The 20320-nt window shown below is 37.6% G+C and overlaps 1 protein-coding gene across 6 annotated transcripts in view; it reads right to left on the bottom strand.

Moving 5' to 3' along the window:
- The window catches only part of SPIRE1 (spire type actin nucleation factor 1), a 198655-nt gene that overhangs the window by 165746 nt on the left and 12589 nt on the right, over nucleotides 1-20320 (bottom strand). For 5 of the 6 annotated variants that reach the window (XM_042961446.1, XM_042961448.1, XM_042961447.1 and 2 more), the window contains exon 2: nucleotides 10081-10115. In XM_042961446.1, coding sequence (XP_042817380.1) covers nucleotides 10081-10115 — 35 coding nt within the window. Of the gene's footprint in view, nucleotides 1-10080; nucleotides 10116-17051; nucleotides 17102-20320 lie in introns of those variants that run through there. The other variant, XM_042961451.1, reaches the window with a different exon arrangement.

Genomic DNA, 20320 nt, shown 5'->3' with positions numbered 1-20320 from the left:
AGAATCCAGAAATAAACCCACAGATCTATGGTCAACTGATTTTTGACAAGGGTGCCAAGACTATTCAATGAGGAAAAGAATAGTCTCTTCAAGAAATGGTGTCAGGACAACTGCATATCGACACGTAAAAGAATGATGTTGGTCCCTTATTCACTTCATATTAAAAAAATAATTGGAAAATGGATCAAAGACCGTCAAAGTATAAGAGGCAAAACTATGAAACTCTTAGAAGAAAACATAGAGGTAAATGCTCATGATCTTGCTTTTGGCAACAGACTCCTAAGATACCAAAACAACAAGCAACAAAAGAAAAAACAGACACATTAAAACTGCATCAAAATTAAAAACTTTTGTGCTTAAAAGTATACCATCAAGAAATGAAAAGAAAGCCCAAAGAATGGGGGAAAATATTTGTAAATCATGTATCTGATAAGGGACTTGTATGTAGAATATATAAGAACTACCACAACTCAACAATAAAGAGCCCAATTTAAAAAGGCAAAGATGAACAGAAAAATGTACAAATAGCCAATAACCATGAAAACAGGCTCAACATCATTAATCATCAGGGAAACACGCAAATCAGAACCAAAACAGATGCCATTTTACACCTACCAGGATGGCTAGAATCAAAAAGGCAGATAACAACAGGTACCAGTGAGGATGTGGAGAAACCCAAACCCTCAGATACTGCTGGTAGGAATGTCAAATGATGGAGCTACTTTGGTAAACAGTTTGGCAATTCCTCAAAGGTTTAAAACATGGAGCTACCAGTTGACCCAACAATTCTACCCGTAGGTATACAACCAAGAGAAATAAAAACTTACATCCACACAAAACCTTACACAGGAACCTTTATAGGAGCATTATTCATAATGGCCAAAAGGTGGAAGTGATTCAAATGTCCATCCACTAATGAATGGGTAAACAAAATATGGCATATCCATATAGTTGAATATTTAGCAGTAAAAAGGAATGAAGTACTGATATACGCTATAACACAGATAAATCTTGAAAACATTGTGCTAAGTGAAAGTCAGGCACAAAAGACCACATATCACATAATTCACTTATATGGAATATCCAGAATAGGCAAATCCATAGACATGGGAAGTAAATTAGTTGTTGTTTGGGGTAGTGTAAGGGTACTAGGGAATGGTGGATGATAGCTAAAGGTACTGGATTTTCAGAGGTGACACAAATGTTTTAAAAGTGAGTGTTGTGATGGTTGCATACCTCCGTGAATATACCAAAAACCAATGAATACACACTATAAACGGGTGACTTATATCTGTGAATGATATCTTGATAAAGCTCTCACTTGATAAAGCCCATCATCAAAAGACATTAGGGAACTGTCACAACACCAAGTAAAGTACCTAATTTTACTGATAATGGGTTTTTTTACACTGTTTTTTTTTAACATTTTTATTTATTTTTGAGACAGAGAGAGAGAGCATGAACAGGGGAGGGTCAGAGAAAGAGGGAGACACAGAATCTGAAACAGCCCTCAGGCTCTGAGCTGTCAGCACAGAGCCCGACGCAGGGCTTGAACCCACAGACCGCGAGATCATGACCTGAGCCGAAGTCGGAAGCTTAACCGACTGAGCCACCCAGGTACCCCTTTACACTGTGTTTTATAGTATCTGCCAAATACAGTAAAAATCTCTACCAAATGGAGAGATGATGTCAAGAGACACCATCTTGAACAATGGAAGCTCTCCTAGTCAGCCTCTCTCTGACTATCCATCTCACATTCCCCAGTCATTCTAGATTACACTGACTGGGCTCCATGACTACTACTAGCCATGAATGGACAAGCTACTCTTTAGGTCATCAGTGCATTTTTGCCCCCTACCAGGTGAGCCATATGTTTACCTTAAACATGCTTATGCTTAAATTTTGTCTGCAAGGTTTGTTCCCAAACCCATGTATGCAACAGCTCTTATGTGATTACAGTAACAATTTAATGAAATGATACATAAACCGATGAAATATGAATATATAAATATGCAAAAAATATAAGCAAACAGCAAATAAAGAATACACATCAAAAGAATAACCCTAAAAATTAGAAGAAAATTTCAGACAAAAATGTTTCTTCTCTTGAAGAGAAACTGAACCTATGTCTAATCTTCAATATGGTCTATAAGACCCAACACCACATTGTCTTCCCTACATTTCCTACAACTCTCCCTAACATTCTCTATGCTTCAGACAGCCTGGTGTTCTGTCAGTTTTAAAAACAGTTTGATCTCTTAAGAGTTCTCACTGTGATTCCCTTCCGCGTGGAAAGTTCTACCCACATATCTAAAACTTTCCCTCTGTCTGGCTAACTCCTTAAAGCCAAGTTTGTCTTTTATGCAAAGATACATGTATCTCTGAAAGCAGTACACAATAGATGCTCAATGATTAAGTCAACTTTGTTATATAAATATGGGAAGATGTCTAAAAGAATAAACAGCCATTACCAGTAGATGGTAGGGTATGAAGTGTTTATTACTTTCGTCTTCATATCTTTCTGCAATGTTCTAATTTTTAAAGTGAATATATAACATTTCTACAAAGAATAAAGGTACTTTGAAAAAGGCAATAAAGGGGAGCCTGTGTGGCTCAGTCAGTTGAGCATCTGACTTTGGCTTAGGTCATGATCTCGCAGTTCGTGGGTTCGAGCCCTGCATCAGGCTCTGTGCTAACAGCTCAGAGCCTAGAGCCTGCTTTGGACTCTGTCTCCTTCTCTCTCTGCCCCTCCCCTGCTCATTCATATTCTCTCTCTCACTCTCTCACTCTCTCTCTCTCTCTCTCTCTCTCAAAAAAGCAAACATTAAATAAAAGAAAAAAAAAAGCAATAAAAAAATCTAGCCCCTTCCCACCTTGATCTATCAGCATTGTAGTCTCTGTGCTGAAAAATACTGTTTTATTTTATTAAAAATTTAAACTTTTCATTAAGGCAGATTGATATGGCTCCCTGATAAGGCAAATTATAATGAAAACCTTCTACTCTATTATCAAAGTACTTACAGGTGCTTCAGATTCCTATAGTGTAAACTTTCTACTCAGTCAAGAATACTATGTTTACTCTCGATAATCTGAGCTATTCTGAAATCCTCTGCCAGACATACATATATAATTGTTATTGGTCTTCAAATACAGTAAAAACTATACAAAGGAATACTACCTGTATAAATTTTGTATCCTATGGTCAAACCACGTATTTAAGACATCTATGACTACAACACAGAAAGACATTTTGGTAATAAATGTTATGAGAAGAGGGAGGGTAGAGGGGAAAGAGAGGCAGGAAGAAAGAAAGGCAAGGAAGGTGGGTGAAATGAATTTCAAATATAACAAGTAACTAACATAACATGCCAGTCTCTATCTGATGACACATGTAATCCAAATGAGATTATCTATTTATCACACCATTAAACCTCACTACTAACCTCTACTAATATTCATACTCAGAAGCAACAACTCAAAGGTAGACACAATTTACTCTGCAGACACACAAGCCAATTTCCAAACCATTTAAGTTGAAGTCAGACAAAAGGCCATGTAAATTCAGGCATGTTTGGGGTTTTTAATCCAAAAGCACAGCAAGTAGAGTGTGAGCAGCCTTCCCATTTCTTTTGGTCTACTGACCAAGGAGAAAATGCTATTGTTACCTGCAGTTAATGGAGCTTATTCTTCCAATCCTTTTATAGAACATATATCATTATTTTAACTTCTTGTCATGCAATTCCATTTATAAAACCTTAAAGTAAGGTTTAAAATCCACTGAAAGAACAGATCTGACAGTAATTGTCTTTTTGTTTCTGCTTTAAGATTTAATTAGTTTGGTATCAAATACTAACCTCACAATCATTTAAACAAGCTCATTATGCAGCTGTAGTTATGCACAAATGCAAATATTTTCATAAAAATATTACAGCTGATCCTTGAATAACATGGGTTTGAACTGCATGGGTCCACTTATACTGTGATTTTTCAGTTAAATACAGTACAATACTGTAAATGTATTTCTCCTCCTTATGATTTTCTTAATAACATTTTATGTAACTTACTTTATTGTAATAAGAGCATACAACATAAAAAGGATCTGTTGGTAAGGTTATTAGTAGTTAACTTTTTGGGGAGTCAAAGTTGCTCAAGGGTTAACTGAACATACTTCTTCAACTTACATTTTTAAGTTACTTTTGAAGTTAACTAAGGGCTATCAAATGTCAATTAAAAGAGGTATTACTCATCCCACGGTCACCATGGGTCTGCATGAACCAGAGATGAAATCAAAGGGCAGTGGGCTGATTTAGCTAAACACAAAATGGGCAACTTTTTTTTTTTTTAATTTTTTTTTTTTAACGTTTATTTATTTTTGAGACAGAGAGAGACAGAGCATGAACGAGGGAGGGTCAGAGAGAGGGAGACACAGAATCAGAAACAGGCTCCAGGCTCTGAGCTGTCAGCACAGAGCCCAATGCGGGGCTCGAACCCACAGACCGCGAGATCGTGACCTGAGCTGAAGTCGGACGCTTAACCGACTGAGCCACCCAGGCGCCCCAACAAAATGGGCAACTTTTAAATGTTATACTCTGTGTTAAAGCAGCAAACTCCCACATACTACCTTTGGCAGTTTATTTTAGGCTGCTCAGGAAACATAAAAAATTTTCATATAATCCTGTTTGTGTCAAAAACTGTATGTAATCAAAATGGAGTAAGTCCAAGGCACTAACTCTGATATATTTGGGCTCCCCCACAAAGCAGACTAATTCTAGTTAGTCTGGTTTCCCAGGAGGTTCAAATATAGAGAACAATTCTTGAGTCATTCTGAGTAAGTTAGAATCAGACTACTTCACAAATTACTACACTACAGAACTCTATGTTCGTCTAACCAACAGGGTTGAAGGTTCAGGGACTGCAACCATTCCTTTGCCCAGTTTACATCGAGCAAGAACACAGTCCCAGTTTACGTGGGGCAGGAACACAGTCCCTGGCTACACAACACCAGGAATTGTAGTCACAGGTAAAAGACACATACAGAATAAGGAGACACAGCCATTTCACTGTCCCGAATGGGGCACTAAACTAATTGCCAGCATTATGTAGATGCCTTACACTGCAGATAAATAAAGGCTGGATAAAGACAAACAAATTTAAGGCGAAGGGAAGTGGTTCTGCAACACACTGGCTCTATGGCCTTGGGCAAGTTACTTAACCTCTTTATACCTCAGCTCTCATTTCTAAAATTTGTTTTTAAGTTAGTTAAGAGGATAAAATTAATGTCTACAGCAGTACTTAGCATACAGTTAGCTCTAAAGTATTTTTTTTTAAGATTCAATGTGGGAATGAGACAGAATAAGTATTTATGTACAGTATATATCAACTCTATTCCTAAGATGTGAACATGAATCTTTTATAGTTTCCCACAGTAAAGATTACATTTTCCTGCTACACTACGATTTTTATAAACTAGCTTTATCAAGATTAAAGTACTGGCAAAACTTTATATAATGTTTTAACCTATTCCACTTAAAGCAGCTAATCTACCAAGGGAACAAGAGGATTGTTCTAGTTATTCATTTAACCTTCTTCCCTGCTAAAGGGAAAGGGCCTCAGTGCTTCATAGTTAGTGGTGGTTAATAGCAAACAGGGATGTGATAAAATTTGGAAAGCTGAAAACAACAATTAAAATGCCTTAATTAAAATACTTGAAAAATTCAAATCCTTTATGTTTTAGCATTAAGTGCTTAGCAATTTTCTTCAAATATAAAAGTACAACCCACAAAATTATTTAAATAATGGCAGTAGGAAAAACTTGTAAAATGGGTAAAAGCTCCCTCAAACTGTGGAACATAACTGCCTCTTAGTACCCACAGGAACAGGTCAGTCATCAAGAGTTTATAAATGACCAGGCTGAGCTGTGAGCACTTCTAGAGAGGGAGAAGCAGGGGTAATGTACTGTTGAAATTATATGCCCTTCTCAAAATGAAAGGACAAAATACAGATCAGTGGTTGACAGAGGCAGGGAGTGGGGGAGGTGAGGGAATGACCACCAAGAGCCACTGGAGGAGTTTGGGGAATGACAGAACTTGATCGTGGAGCTGGTTAGCACAACTTAATGTTTCTCAAAACTCAAAGAACTATAACTGAAAAGGGTGTTTTACTGTATGCAAATTATACCTTCAAAAAATGGAAAAGAGATACAGGAAAAAATTAAATTGCCTATTAAAGTAAAAAACTTTGCAATGTCTTTTAAAACAAACTATATGAAGGCATTTGGGTGGCTCAGTTGGTTAAGTGTCTGACTTCAGCTCAGATCATGATCTCATGGTTTGTAAGTTTGAGCCTCACATTGGACTCTCTGCTGTCAGTACAGAGCCTGTTTCAGATCCCCTGTCCCCTTCTCTCTGCCCCCTCCCCCACTCGTGCACACACTCTCTCTCTCTCAAAAATAAATAAAACATTAAAAAAAATAAAACAAACTATATGAAAGATTTCCCTTAATGAGTTCAAATACTGGAAAACACTAGTATAATCAAGTACACTCAAGAAATTTTCCAAACAGTGAGAAATAAGGTACAATACTTGATCTTTTAGAAACATTAAGCTATACTGAGGTACAAGATCACATGAAAGTTGACTGAACGCCTACTTATGGCCTCCTTGCTTTCTCTAAACTCATACTTTTGTTTGGTTTTTCTGAATACAGGAAAAGTATTAAAAAGAGAATTGTAAGTAAAACTAGAAAACAATTCATAATATGATTTCCATATACTACAAAACCTATTAAAATAATATAGTTGAACACTTCGAGTTATACGTCCTGATGATGTAAAGGGATTCTGCTTTCCCTAGCAGTCACCGGAGGGTCCTAGTAGTCCATGAGCCTTGCTCAGGAAGATGACTTTCTCTGTCCCAGGAAACTATACACCTCCCAAGCTACATTCATTAAGCCAGGCTTTATGCTAAACTCTGTATTCACCCATCTCTCAGATGAGGAATCTTGAGGCCGAGAAGTGAAGGGAAAGGGTGGAGCCAGAGCTGGGCCCAAGCACAAACACCCAACGTATGGGCTCCTGGGGCGTGAACCTGCACTGCAATGTGGAGCAAGCAACGTGCTACTCCACCTTATCCAGGGCCCTTCACAGTTCCACTCGCCTACAACTTGTTAGCAGCCCTTACTTTGGTCTGCACTTAATGCCAGAGCGTGATGAGCATTTCCTCTCAACAGAAGACCAATGAAAGGGCAAAAGAGGCTCTAGCAATCACCGTTCTGATCCAGGATAACCTCATTCTCAGAAATGACCCTGTCATCTCACGGACAGAAAAGACTGGCTTAAATCCTTATTATCAAGGATTCCCTCAATTTCCCATGGTCTTCCTCAAGACTGTGGTTTTACTGCTCTCAGCCTTCAATTCTATTTCTCAGGAAAAAATACCCACTATAACCACACCGCAGAGCCTGGCAGCTCTCAGACTGTGACCCTTTTACACTCTAAAAACTACTGAGGAATCCAAGGAGCTTTTGTGTATGTGAGCCATAATCTACCAATATCTCCTGTATCAGAAATTAAAACTGAGAAATTTTTTAATCACTTAAATCACTGAAAAATATTAAATATGTTAATATAAGTAACATTTTTATGGGGGAAAAACTCTATTTTCAAAAAAAAATAATGAGATACTGTTTTACATTTTTATAAAACTATTGAAGGTCATGCTTAATAAAAGCTGGCTAGATCTTGCCTCTGCTTCTGAGGTGTGGTATGTCATAGGTGGCCAAGGAAAATACCACTGTATCCTCGAGAGAATCAAAGTAAATAAAAGGGCTGGTAATGTCTTAGTATTACTTCAAAAATAGCTGGATCTTGAAAGGGTGTCAGGAACACACACCCCCACCCCCAAGTCCTCCCACCACACTTGGAGAACCATCAGTCTAGTCAAGCCAAATGTAGTCCTACATCTAGTTGCAGCATATATCCACTCTCTAACTTGGATTCCAGCCTATTCCCTCCTGCTTCCTTACCACCACGACCCCCCACCTCCCCAAGTACTATCATTCCTAAAAAACAAAACTTCCTACTTAAGCTGTACCCTCTTTCTTTCAAGCCACCAAACTTCTTGAAACAGTTCCCATTGCCTCTACTGTTCCTTCATTTTATTATTTTAATAAATAAAGTAATACGTTAAGACATTCTCATTTTAAAAAATTCAAACAATATAGATAAATCCCCACCCACAATTCCAGTCTCTTTGCCAGAGGAAGCAACCACTGTTACCCCTAGAAAATACCCCAAGTCTATTTTGTAAACTAAATTAATCAGATTGATCTTATTTTCTTGTTATTTTTCCCTCTTTAAATGATTATTAAAAATCCTGAATGAGAGTTCTGTTTAGATTCCAGTGTTTCTGGTTACCCAAGGTGTAGGTCAAAGAATAAGTGCTACTAATTAGGAGACAACGGAGATAAAATGAGTGATGTTCCTATACAAAACGAGTACTAAACAAAATGCTACAACCATTCAGATTTTATGGCAATACAACATAATAAGACAGAATAATGAGACTTTGACATCTTGACATATATAGTGTCTTCAGGGTTTATATAACATTTTCACATATATTTGCTCTTTAAAATTTCACAACCCATGAAGTTAATACGAATTATGATTAACATTTTATAGATAAGATAGCCAAAGTTCTGGGAGAAAAAAATTACTGCTCAAAATTACATACCTAGAAAGACGCACACCAGAAACCACAGAGAGAAATTTTATCTTCTGACTCCAATCAAGCCCCACTTCTTTGTATTACTCAAAAATTCTCACAATAAAAAAAAATTTTTATTACATTCTTGCCTATTTTTTGAGCTAATTTGGAAAAAAATGATCTCTACTCCCAAAGCTGAAGACACAAAAATAAACCATACGGGCATCTGAGTCAGTCAGTTAAGCATCTGACTCTTGATTTAAGCTCAGGTCATGATCTCACAGTTGGTGAGTTTGAGCCCCGAACTGGGCTCTCTACTCATGGCACAGAGCCTGCTTGGGATTCTGTCTCTCCCTCTTTCTCTGCCCCTCCTCCGCTCACACTTTCTCTCAAAATAAACATTTTAAAAAATAGTAACTTCTGAATGCAAAAAAAAAATTATTTTTGCTTCTTTATTATACAATACAATCCCTTAGAAAGCTTGCATTTTACTTAAAATAACAGTTGAAATTTACTAAAACCTACAACAGTAGACAGGTTATCAAATTAAAAAAAATAACTTCCTAAATCCTTTATTTAGTCATTGCCATTAATAAATACCCAAGATTCCTAATGTAAAGATGTACAGTTCCTAAAAAGAACACCACATATACATACTTCATGGATGCTACCCTTATATTTCAGTGTTACCCTTGAAATTCCTGCAAGGAACACAGGGAATCACATGGAAATTCCTTAAAATTCACAGTCAGAATTTTGAACTAAATTATTAAAAAGTACTAAATCTGTTTATACAAATAACAAAGCATTTAATTCATTATTAATCTTACTAGAATACTGTTTCCAAGCCCCTGTTTTTTTCCTACACCAAGACAGGACCAGAGGATTCCAACACATTTAAATGATTATGACACATCAGATTGGATTATGAAAAAAAGTGAACTTAAACTATTTCTTATTAAGGGCTCTGAATCTTAGTATCTCAATTTTGCAAATAATAACATGGGAAAATTTTAAAACCATGATTAAGCTAATCTTTTTAACACACCCTAGACTTTTAAAAATATGGGCAAGGAGGGGGCGCCTGGCTGGCTTAGTCAGTGGAGCATGCAACTCTTGATCTCGGGGTTGTGAGTTTTAGCCCCACATTGAGTGTGGAGATTACTTAAAAATAAAATCTTTTAAAAATATATAAATAAACAATATAACTGATTTTTCTCCACATTTTACTCTTCTTAAATGTAAAAGATATACACCTGCTGTCAACATATCCTTGTCAGAAGGCCAAAAATCCATAATGATAGTTCAATACTTAAGTTAGTCTAAAGAACTGCAAACCTGCTTTACTAACAAATTTTTGAGCATTTCTCTTACCTCTGTCTCTGTACAATGTGAGTATCCCAATTTACCTGTAATAAAAATACAAAAAGTTACTTTCAAAGGATTTTAGCTTTTTCATACTGATAAAAATATCTCAGTTACTCTGGCATGGCTTCATTATATCTATGAAAAGCTATGCAAATAAAAGACGCTAGAATGACCAAACATTGTAGAAAGTCCTGCTTAGGGATTTGTTTAAATAGGACCAAAACGAAATAATAGAAAGATGGGAAGAATATATTCAATTATAATAAGATCTAAAACACACACACATATTTAATATGCATATATACAAGTTAATGAAAGTAAGATAAAAATATTTTTATCAAAATCTTAATTTATTTTAAAGATATCTTAAAATACATTAAAGGTATTTAAAAGGTACCTTTTAAAATCCTCTAAAATACCTTCAAAAAATCTTTAAAGACTCTTGGGCTTCTTTCCAAACATATATTCCAGTTTACAGGCACAGTGATCATTTCAATAAAAGCATAAATGTCTTAAACTAATAGTTTCTTTAATACATGATGGTTGTTTTTCTTTGATTAATGATTAGACAAAACCACATAATTAACTTAGTAATTTTTCCAATAGAGGATCACCTAATCAATAACTAGAATTGAACAATATTTGGCTGCAGCAACATTTTCTCTTCATCACTGAGACTGAACACCAAGAAACATGTAAAATTGTATATTTATTTCAATTTGGATGAATAAAACATACTTTTTCAATAAAAAACACCTATCTTAAAGATCACTTATTAAGTAGTTTTAACAAAAAGAACAGGTTACACATTTATATTGGGTACTAAAAAATGTAATTTCCCCAGTCCACACATCTTAAATTTCATTGTCCTCACTTCAAACATACATTAATCTCTACCTCCTTTCCTCCAATAACATTATCCTTCCCCCTAACTGCTTCCTCTCTCCAGGCTATGACCCCCACACCTAGCCCTAACCCACAGTGGTTGTTCCTTCAGTCTGTGTTTTTTCTTCAATGCTTAATGAGAATTTATACACCTTAGAGTTTATGATATCACACACACACACACACACACACACACACACACACACACACAAAACATAATGTTTTTTATGTGCCTCCTGACTCTTAAAATGAAAAAACTGAAACCCACAATTTCTGATGACCTAATAATCCTAATGTGAAATACTGGCTGAAATTGAGACCAGAAGATAAGTGACCACAGGTTCTGTGAATTAAAAATGATTTACGAGCAATAAATAAAGATTACATGAACATACAGATCAAATGGGTTTAATATATAAAGGTTTTACCAATTTGACAATAAACTTCATATATTGAAAAAATATATATATATATATAAAGGTTTTATATACTATGGTTTGATAAATACATAACTGTTATTTATATATTCATATATTGTTACATGAAACTGTATAATATAGAATTTTACATATATTATACAGTTTTACATATGTGTATATGACTGCTCAGAACATCAGTGCTTTTGGTAGATTAATTATCCTTGACTCCTACAGAAAGGGTGATTAACTTAACCTAGCAAAGTATTGTGAACAGGAGCAGCTCAAAGAAAGGCACAGACTACCTCTCAACAAACATTTAGAGTGTCTATTCCATAGAAGGAATGGGGGAGGGAAGGGGAGGGTAGGGGAGGGGAGGGGAGGGAAGAGGAGGGAAGGGAAGGAGGGGGAAATACAGTGTTAAGACAACTATAACAGAGAACAAACTCTTTGAAAGTACATGGAAGTACATCTTCAGTATGACAGATTCTTAAGGTAAAGAGAATTGCAAAGAAATCTACAATTTTACGTAGAAGGTTTGTTGTTGGCAGTATAGTTGGTAAAAATTTTTGAAACTATTTTGTATGTGTTGTAGCACTGAGCAAATAAATACAGTGATACTGCTGGGAATTATGAACTGAGGGAGAAGGAGCATACACTCCTAACGTGTGGGAAGGAGAGGAAGAGCCTGTGGTGGTAAACTGGCATTAGAGGTATTATCTAACTTCAAAAAAAACATACTCCTTAGCTTCTCTTCCAAAAGAGGGAGAAGCAATAGTACCCCATTTTGCAAGAGCACACCTAGCCCATTCTCCCTCAAAGGAACCAGGACTTGGGATTGGCTGACTCCACAGACGGGACAGAGAAATTACAAGATAAACTGGAACATCTTTTTGCACCAGAAAGTAATGAAGTACTCAAAGAATGACAGAGTGATGTCACAAAGACTTGTGAGTCCTATGAAATAAGATTTTTTTCAATGACCTCTATTATAAAACTGAAAATTATTTCCTATTTTTGTGAGAGTGCACAACCACTTCTGTTTATTCAATATGACCCAGTGACTAAATCATGCAACTACAGAAATGTGGTTAACTACGAAATGCTTGACCACCTACACTATTCTGCCATCCAAATCCCTGCCCAGACTCTGACCCAGGAATCAGAAAAATCCTAATTACATGACAGCAGAGCTAAAAGGAACCTTGGAAATGATCTTGCCCAATCCATTCATTTTACCAATGAGTAATCTGAGCCTGAGGAGTTAAATGACTTGCACAAAATGACAGAGCTAAGAGTAGACTCTAAGGCTCCTGAACTTTGTCATGACCTGTCCTCCATTCCCACTTGCAGTGGCCACTGGGGTTAGGATAGGGGATTGCAGAGCTGCTATCCCAGCTACCTACCAATTATAATACTGTATCTGGGGAAATGGGAAAATGTATTCCTCAATTTAACAGTTGGAAACTGCTAGAGTAGCAACTAAGAAATTTTCATTTGACAACTTTTGAGTCCTCTGTCAAAGGTCAACCACCTGTTTTCCAAAACTAAACCTAAGGAATCCCTCTAAAACCTAGAATCATATAACTTCACTTTCTACAAGTACAGTAAACTAAGCTGATGGTAAGCCTAACCAAGGTTTCAGATTATTAAATGCAGTGAATTCTTTCTTTCAACAATTAAAGTTCTAACAACTTTATTATTATTAGGTTAATTAAAAGGCTAGATTAACTATCTGATGATGTAAAATAAAAGGAAATATCTGAAATGATACTTAAACATTAAGTTTCAAAATATTCCAACATTATCATCATACTTATACTCTAAGAAGAGGGATGATATGCATAGCAAGCCAAAACTTCAGCTCACTGTTTCCCAAAAGGAATGAGCATTTTAATAATGCTGGAAGAATCAAGGCTGAATTTTTTTAGGTCCTTCTTTTTAACTCATTCTGAAATATCCGATCTGCTCTTAAGATTTACTAGACAAGTTCCTTCATGTCCTAGGAAATGGAAAAATCAATCTTCCTATAAACTGACATAAAATGGCTTTAAGAAACAAACGAGCCCTAATGTAAAATGCCTGTCATAAAGAAATCCTCAACTAATACAATGCAAACATTTTAAATCCTAAATGTTAGTAATCAGACGCTTCCATTCAACAAGTCTACTCAATGTTACCAGAAAGAGCATTTTGGTGAACAAACCTTAGAAGACCACTCTGGTCTTAGAAGACCACGCCTGGGTGGCTCAGTTGGTTAAGCATCCTACTCATAATTTCAGCTCAGGTCACTATTTCATGATTTGGTAGATCAAGCCCAGCATCGGGCCCTGTGCTGACAGCTTGGAGCCTGCTTGGGATTCTTTCTCTTCCTCTCTCTCTCTCTGCCTGTCCCCCGCCCCCACACACATGCATACCCTATCAAAATAAATAACTAAACATTAGAAAAAAAAAAAAGACCACTCACAGTCTTGGCTGTTCAGATTTAGGCCTAACATAGCACACTCTCTGAAATGTCCTCACCTCAGTGGAATCACAAAATTTGATGAACCACACAACTACACGGTGGAAATTAAGGTACAGTTTCAGAAAAAATTCAAGATGTTCATGTAGATGAATAATACTTGTAAGCTAGTAGAAACCTCAGTGTGCAGCTGAATTGTCTGTCACACAGCCATGTTATGAATATGATTCAAATTAGCTGAATAAGAAGAAGGCACACAATGCCCACCAAAAAGACACAGGGCCCCTATAATCTTTATGATAAATAAATAGCTCTCAGAATTATTCTCCAAATTTTCCCATGGGACCAAATGTGGGCAATGTTTGGGTCCATCTGTGAAAGTATGTTCTTTTTTTCATGCTGAAACTGAGCATCAGTATCGATAGATAAACACTGTCCTCCTGTCAGCTTGCCTCTGCCCCCTCATTCATTGAATAAATATTTGCTAACACCTACTAAGTACTAAAATACTGATGATATAGCAGCAAACAAGCCACACATAGTCCTTGCTCCCTTTTTGAAAGACAGGGAATGCATGAGGAAGGGATAGGGCTTACGTTCAGTGAACACAGACCCAAAGAAACAAATAAAATAACTACAACTGGTAATAAATGCTATTAAGGACAGAAAAGGGAGAGAGAGAAAATAACAGAAATGATCCAATTTACAGTGGTCAGACAAGATATTTAAATAGAGATCATGATGTTGGGTAGCGTCTAACTACAGGGTTGACAGAAAAACCTGTTCTAGATCCAAGAGCCAGCCTGTGGTACAGCCCTGGAAGTGTTTGGGGGGGGGGGGGGGGGAGCATAAAATGCATTTAGAAAGACAGGCAGGGGTAGATCACACAGGCCTTTCAGGACAGTGTAAGGAGTTTAGATTTGATTTTAAGGACAATGGGAAGCTACTGGAGGAGATTAAGCAAGGGCATGAGCTGATTCAAGGTGGGTTTCCCGGTTGGTCCTGCTCTGTGGAGGGTCAAGGTGAAAGCATGAAGGAGGAGGGGTGGCAAACAGGGGTGGAGTTGGGGGAAAGCAATGAGCCCAGGTGGTGGCAGTGACCAGGAAGCAGAGAATTAAGATATAATTTAGAAGCAGAATTAACAGATTTATTTGCTAATGGATTGTACTGGGAATGGAGCAGGGTGAGAAGGGAAGAATGATACCCTGGACAAGCCATATTTTCAGGAACAGCATTCTCAAAGACTTGATTCAAACCAATCAACATCAAGCTTAAGTTCTCAATACCCTCAAATACCCTGAGGGCACCTAGCTGGTTCAGTCAGAAGAGCATGCAACTTTTGGTCTCGGAGTCATGAGTTTCAGCCCCATGTTGGGTGTAGAAATTACTTCAATAAATAAAAATAAACTTAAAAAAAAAACAGAACTCATACTCTGTAAGAGACAAGTATATTAGGTACACTTTTGGGACAATTTTTATATGAAAACTAGAGAAAAAGTACAACTTTGAACAGTTAGACCAAAATTTAATAATAAAATAATCCCTACAGCCTAACCACACCTGAGTTTCTTAAACATCATGGCCGTTAAAGGCTCAGAATCCACGACCAGATGTTTCAGTGTCAAAAGTTATGACACTGAAACTGTACAATCATTAGCTTATACTTATGTGCCCCAACAAAAATTTTTTGCCAAGTTACATTTATAGTGAAAAAAGATCTATACACTTGACACAAGAAACAGTCATATAAAGGATCTTTTATTTGTTAAATGATCAAATCATTATCCACTATGCCATACAATCTCACTAGTATAGCTACTGAAAGATTAACAGGAATTTAGAATTTAGATATGGGAGAAAATTGGTATACTTGCTAACCAAACAAAGATTGTGTGTTCATCAAGCTCCTCTTCTTGGCCTGGCTGTCAGGAAGAATGAAATAAAATCTGATGTTCCACTACCACAAAAGCCCTGTGCTACAGCCTTTTCTTCTTCACACCTGTTGATAATTACCCTTTCTCTTAGCTGCCTTGGGAAGGCAGTGTGGCAGAATAACAAGAGCAAGCCTTTACACTTGGACAGTCCTAAGTTCAAATCTCACTTCCATACTTACTAATAGTGTGATGTAATTTTAAAATGTTTGTGTATTTATTTTTGAAAGAGAGAGAGGGAATGCATGGGGGAAGGACAGAGAGAGAGGGAGACAAAAAGAAGCCCAAGCAGGCTTCACACTGTCAACATAGAGCCTGACACAGGGCTCAGACCCATAAACCTTGAGTTCATGACCTGACCCAAAATCAAGAGTTGGATGCTTAACCAACTGAGCCACCCAGGTGCCCCTGTGATGTAACTTTAAAGTAAAATATTTGCAGGGTTTTCCACCTTCTCATCTATTTAAAAAAAAAAAAAAAAAAAAAAGGAATAGTATCTACCTCACGGGCTTACATGAAAATTAAATGGAAAAAAAATGTTTTGAGGGGCTCTGCACAATGCCTACTGCAGGAGCTCAGCAACTGGTAGCTAAGCTTACCACTATTAACCCTGTGGAAAGATGAGAAATGTAAATACATTAAAATAGAGTCCTAAGAAAAACAGAGCAAAATGCTTACTAGGATTACAACCATGTAAAAGAGGTTATCGATTTTGAAATAAAAAAGTAGCTAAATCACATGAAAAAATACTATAAAATTCAACTCATTTTTATACTTCTTGTATAGATCTTTAAAAGCTACTACCTTTCACTCCATACCTCTCCGCAGAGGTTCCTAACACATAGCTTCCCCCAATTCCTTATGTGGTGGTGTCCAGGATGATGACACTCAAATGGTCAACAACAGCTGGAGCTCAGCAATGGCTCAGGAGGAGGTGGTGGGGAGTGAATTGTCATTAGGTATTACTCAAAACTGGGGGCGCCTGGGTGGCTCAGTTGGTTAAGCATCTGATTTCGGCTCAGGTCATAATCTCACAGTCTGTGGGTTCAAGCCCCGTGTCAAGCTCTGTGCTGACAGCTCAGAGCCTGGAGCCTGCTTCAGATTCTGTGTCTCCCTCTCTCAGATCTGACCCTCCCCCGGTCACGCTCTGTCTCCCTCTCTCTCTCTTTCAAAAATAAATAAACATTAAAAAAAAAAAAAACCTGAAAATAAGAAAGCCTGAAATGGCAATCTCTATAATCAACCCATAAATAAAAATACCGTAAAGTCCCCAGAACTTACTACTTTACATGGCAAGGTGATTCTGAAGCTATGACTAAGTTAAGACTCTAGAGATGGCGAGATTATGCTGGACCATCCAGGCAGGACCAATGTAACAAAGAGCTTTATGAGAGACAGGAGAGTCCAAGAAGGAGCTGTGATGACAGAAGCAAAGACTGAAACCATGTGAATGCAGGAAGGGGGACACAGGCAAAGGAATATGGAAAGTCTCTAGAAGTTGGAAGAGGCAAGGACCAGATTCTCCGCTGCAGCCTCCAGAAGAAGTATAGCCCTGAAAATACCTTGATTTTAGCACACAAGACCATTTTCAGACTTCTGACCTCCAGAACTGTAAGCTAATTTTGTGTTGTTTTAAGCTACGAAATTAGCGATGACTTCTTACAGGAAATGAATACACAGACCATGAAAAAGTCAAAGCAATATTACATGCTCTCACCATCTCAAACCCGATCCCAGGCTACCCTGTGTACAGGAGAATCCCATGCAGAATGTTCCAGAGTCAGAACTCGCCCACTGAGCACAAGGTAATGGAGTACAGTGGTTAAGAGCAAGGGCTCCAGGCCAGACTCTTGGGGCTTGAATCCCAGGTGGGCTGCTGGCTAAGTTTAAGGCCTCTATACTTTAGTCTCCCATTTAGAAGGCAGAGGCTAAGACGAGTACCTATCTCCTGGAGTTGTTGTCAAGATCAAAAGTAATAATCCAACTAAACTGCTTAGCCGACTGAAGGTCTCATAGTAAACACTTAATATGAGCTTAATATGAGCCATTTAAGTCTTTGACCTTCTCTCCAAGGAGGAAATAAGCTGAAAGACTCGTCTTCCAAACCCAAAAAACTGTAAGTCAACAGACCACTGGGTCCCTCAGATCCCTAGGTATAATTTAACGGGCCCTCTCCTGTGCCTTGGCCTGTAAGTTCGAGGGGTCTCCCGTGTGTCTACACACTGTGTTGGCCCAAAGAGAACGCAGCTGAGCTTTCATAAATGTATTAAACTTTTCTGAAATGTGACTCACAGGAAGGAGTTCAGTCCTCGCCCTCTCACCAACTCTCTCCTCCCTGTCTCCTCAGGGTAGCGTAAGCGGTTGCCTTTTACTGCCAGTGCATGCCCTTGGCAGTCTTATCTTGCCTCTCAAGTGCTCCTTCCAAGACTGGCAGCACTCTATGAATGATTCTAGTTACTATAATTTTTCATCTCCCTACACTGAACATCTCTGGTTGAAAACTTCACTTAGATATTCTACTTTTATAAGACATCAACCTCAAGGGAAATGCTATGACCAGTGGAACTACTCTGAACACCTCTGCCAGAAATGCATTAAAGCCAAAGGCATCCATCCAAACTATCCAGAACATTTCTAGAAATACATGCCATTCAAACCAACCCCTGCAATGCTCTTTTAAACTCTAAGAAAATAAATTATTGTTAATGAAATATCTCATTAATACTTAAAATTAATCCAAAGCATTCGCTTTATGTAGTTGAAACACATTGTAAATGCCAGTGTAAAACCTTCATTTTTACAGCTGAGGAGGCTCAAGCTCTAGAGATAAATGATTCATTGAAGGTCAAGGAACTGTGACCAGTTACTCAGGCTGCTGGCCCACTAGTCGTCCTACAGTCTCCCCTGGCTCAGTAAGGGAGAGCCTGGGAAGCAATGGATGCCTAAAGGTGAAGCACAGAGTCCACACTAGTGGAGAATACTAAAAACAAACTTTCTAAGTATCACTTTGGTTTATTTGTTCACTGATCATGACTAATAAATGCAGATAGAGAAAAAAATATGCTGTTAATGTGAGCTGTTAATGTGAGCCTTATGCCCTCTTAATAGGACAAAGAATCCCTTGACTAATCAATATGAACAATACATTTAATCACACTTTGTAGAACTTAAAGCATAATCTTACTATTTTAAAGAAGTGTAGAAGCATAAAGGCATCACATGTTTGCTTCTGTAACACGATGTTGCTCTTAGAGATAACGGACTTTGATCCTGGTCAGGAATAAAACCTCTAATCTTAATACCACTTATGGAAAAAATGTCACCCATCTCTTCATTCATAGACAGTGTCTATGTCTATGACAGTGACAGGCCCTTCCAGAACCTGACTCTCCTTTCTTGAGAACTTCTAACTCCTATCTGTAGACTCTGCCCTAAGCCAGGCTCTGTGACCTTTCATGTCAGTCATCTTTGCCATAAATCTCAACTTTATCTTAATTCTGAAATATGGGCTTCTGCTTTATTTTTGAGGCCCACTCTTTACTTTGTATCCTAGATCCCATAATAAAACCCCTTATCTTTAAAAAAACAAAAACAAAAACAAAAACAAAAACAAAAAACCTTGGCTTATTATTGCCAGTCACTTTCCTAGGGATTATACTCTAGCCCTTGGACCTCACATCAGTGACTAAAACCAACTACCAGACTTTCCCAGCATAGGCCACTTACTGGCTCTTATCTGTATCACTGTCTACCTTTTCTGGCTCTGCTTGCTCATGAGATGAGCAAGTCCTGCAAATGGATTTCGTGGGGCCTGGCTGGTGGAACGAACACCCCTGATTGTCGTCCATCCATGAAGGTAGGCCTCACCATCATCATGGCCACCCTCCAATCTAGGAGTAAGTTTGGTCCAGACCCCACACCCTCCCAACCTGTTCTAGAGTGACCAAAATTGATCTTGTTCTAAAAAGAAAGTTTTAAAAATGTTTTAATTATTAGAGTGTGATTTTTCTTTCTATTCAGCAACCTTAATTAACTAAACTTTATTTCATCTCATTGAACAAAAATCATTAAAGGTCAAGTATTTTCCACTAAAAAATAATTTCAGCATGTTTCCACCAAAACTCAAGTATTATCTTTGTGTATTTTACGTATACAAAATTTATATAGCAAAAAGGTTTAATCTTTTGTGCCAACTCAAACTGGATGGTAATGACAGTCTTACCATCTTCAGAAGAGTTGTGAGGGCAAGTACAGGGTGGAAGGTGTCCATAGCCATTAGCAAGGTTTGCCATGGGAACAGACAGGAGTGACAATACAGAAGCCACATTCCTGACACTCCTGTGTTAGAGGACGGGATGATGGAAGTTGTGTTTCTTTTTGTAAACAGTGTGGATTTGGATTAAAATTTTCCCTGCCGATATTAATTCAAGCATTAGGGGTGCCTGAGTGGCTCACTCAGTTGGTTAAGTGTCCGACTCTTGATCTCAGGTCAGGTCATGATCTCATGGTTCACTGACAAGGTGGGACCTGCTTGGAATTCTCTTCCTCTC

Source organism: Panthera tigris, chromosome D3 (assembly GCF_018350195.1).
Source record: "Panthera tigris isolate Pti1 chromosome D3, P.tigris_Pti1_mat1.1, whole genome shotgun sequence".
NCBI lineage: Eukaryota > Metazoa > Chordata > Mammalia > Carnivora > Felidae > Panthera > Panthera tigris.
The sequence above is the reverse complement of the archived record's forward strand: the minus strand, read 5'-3'. Positions and strand labels throughout refer to the sequence as shown.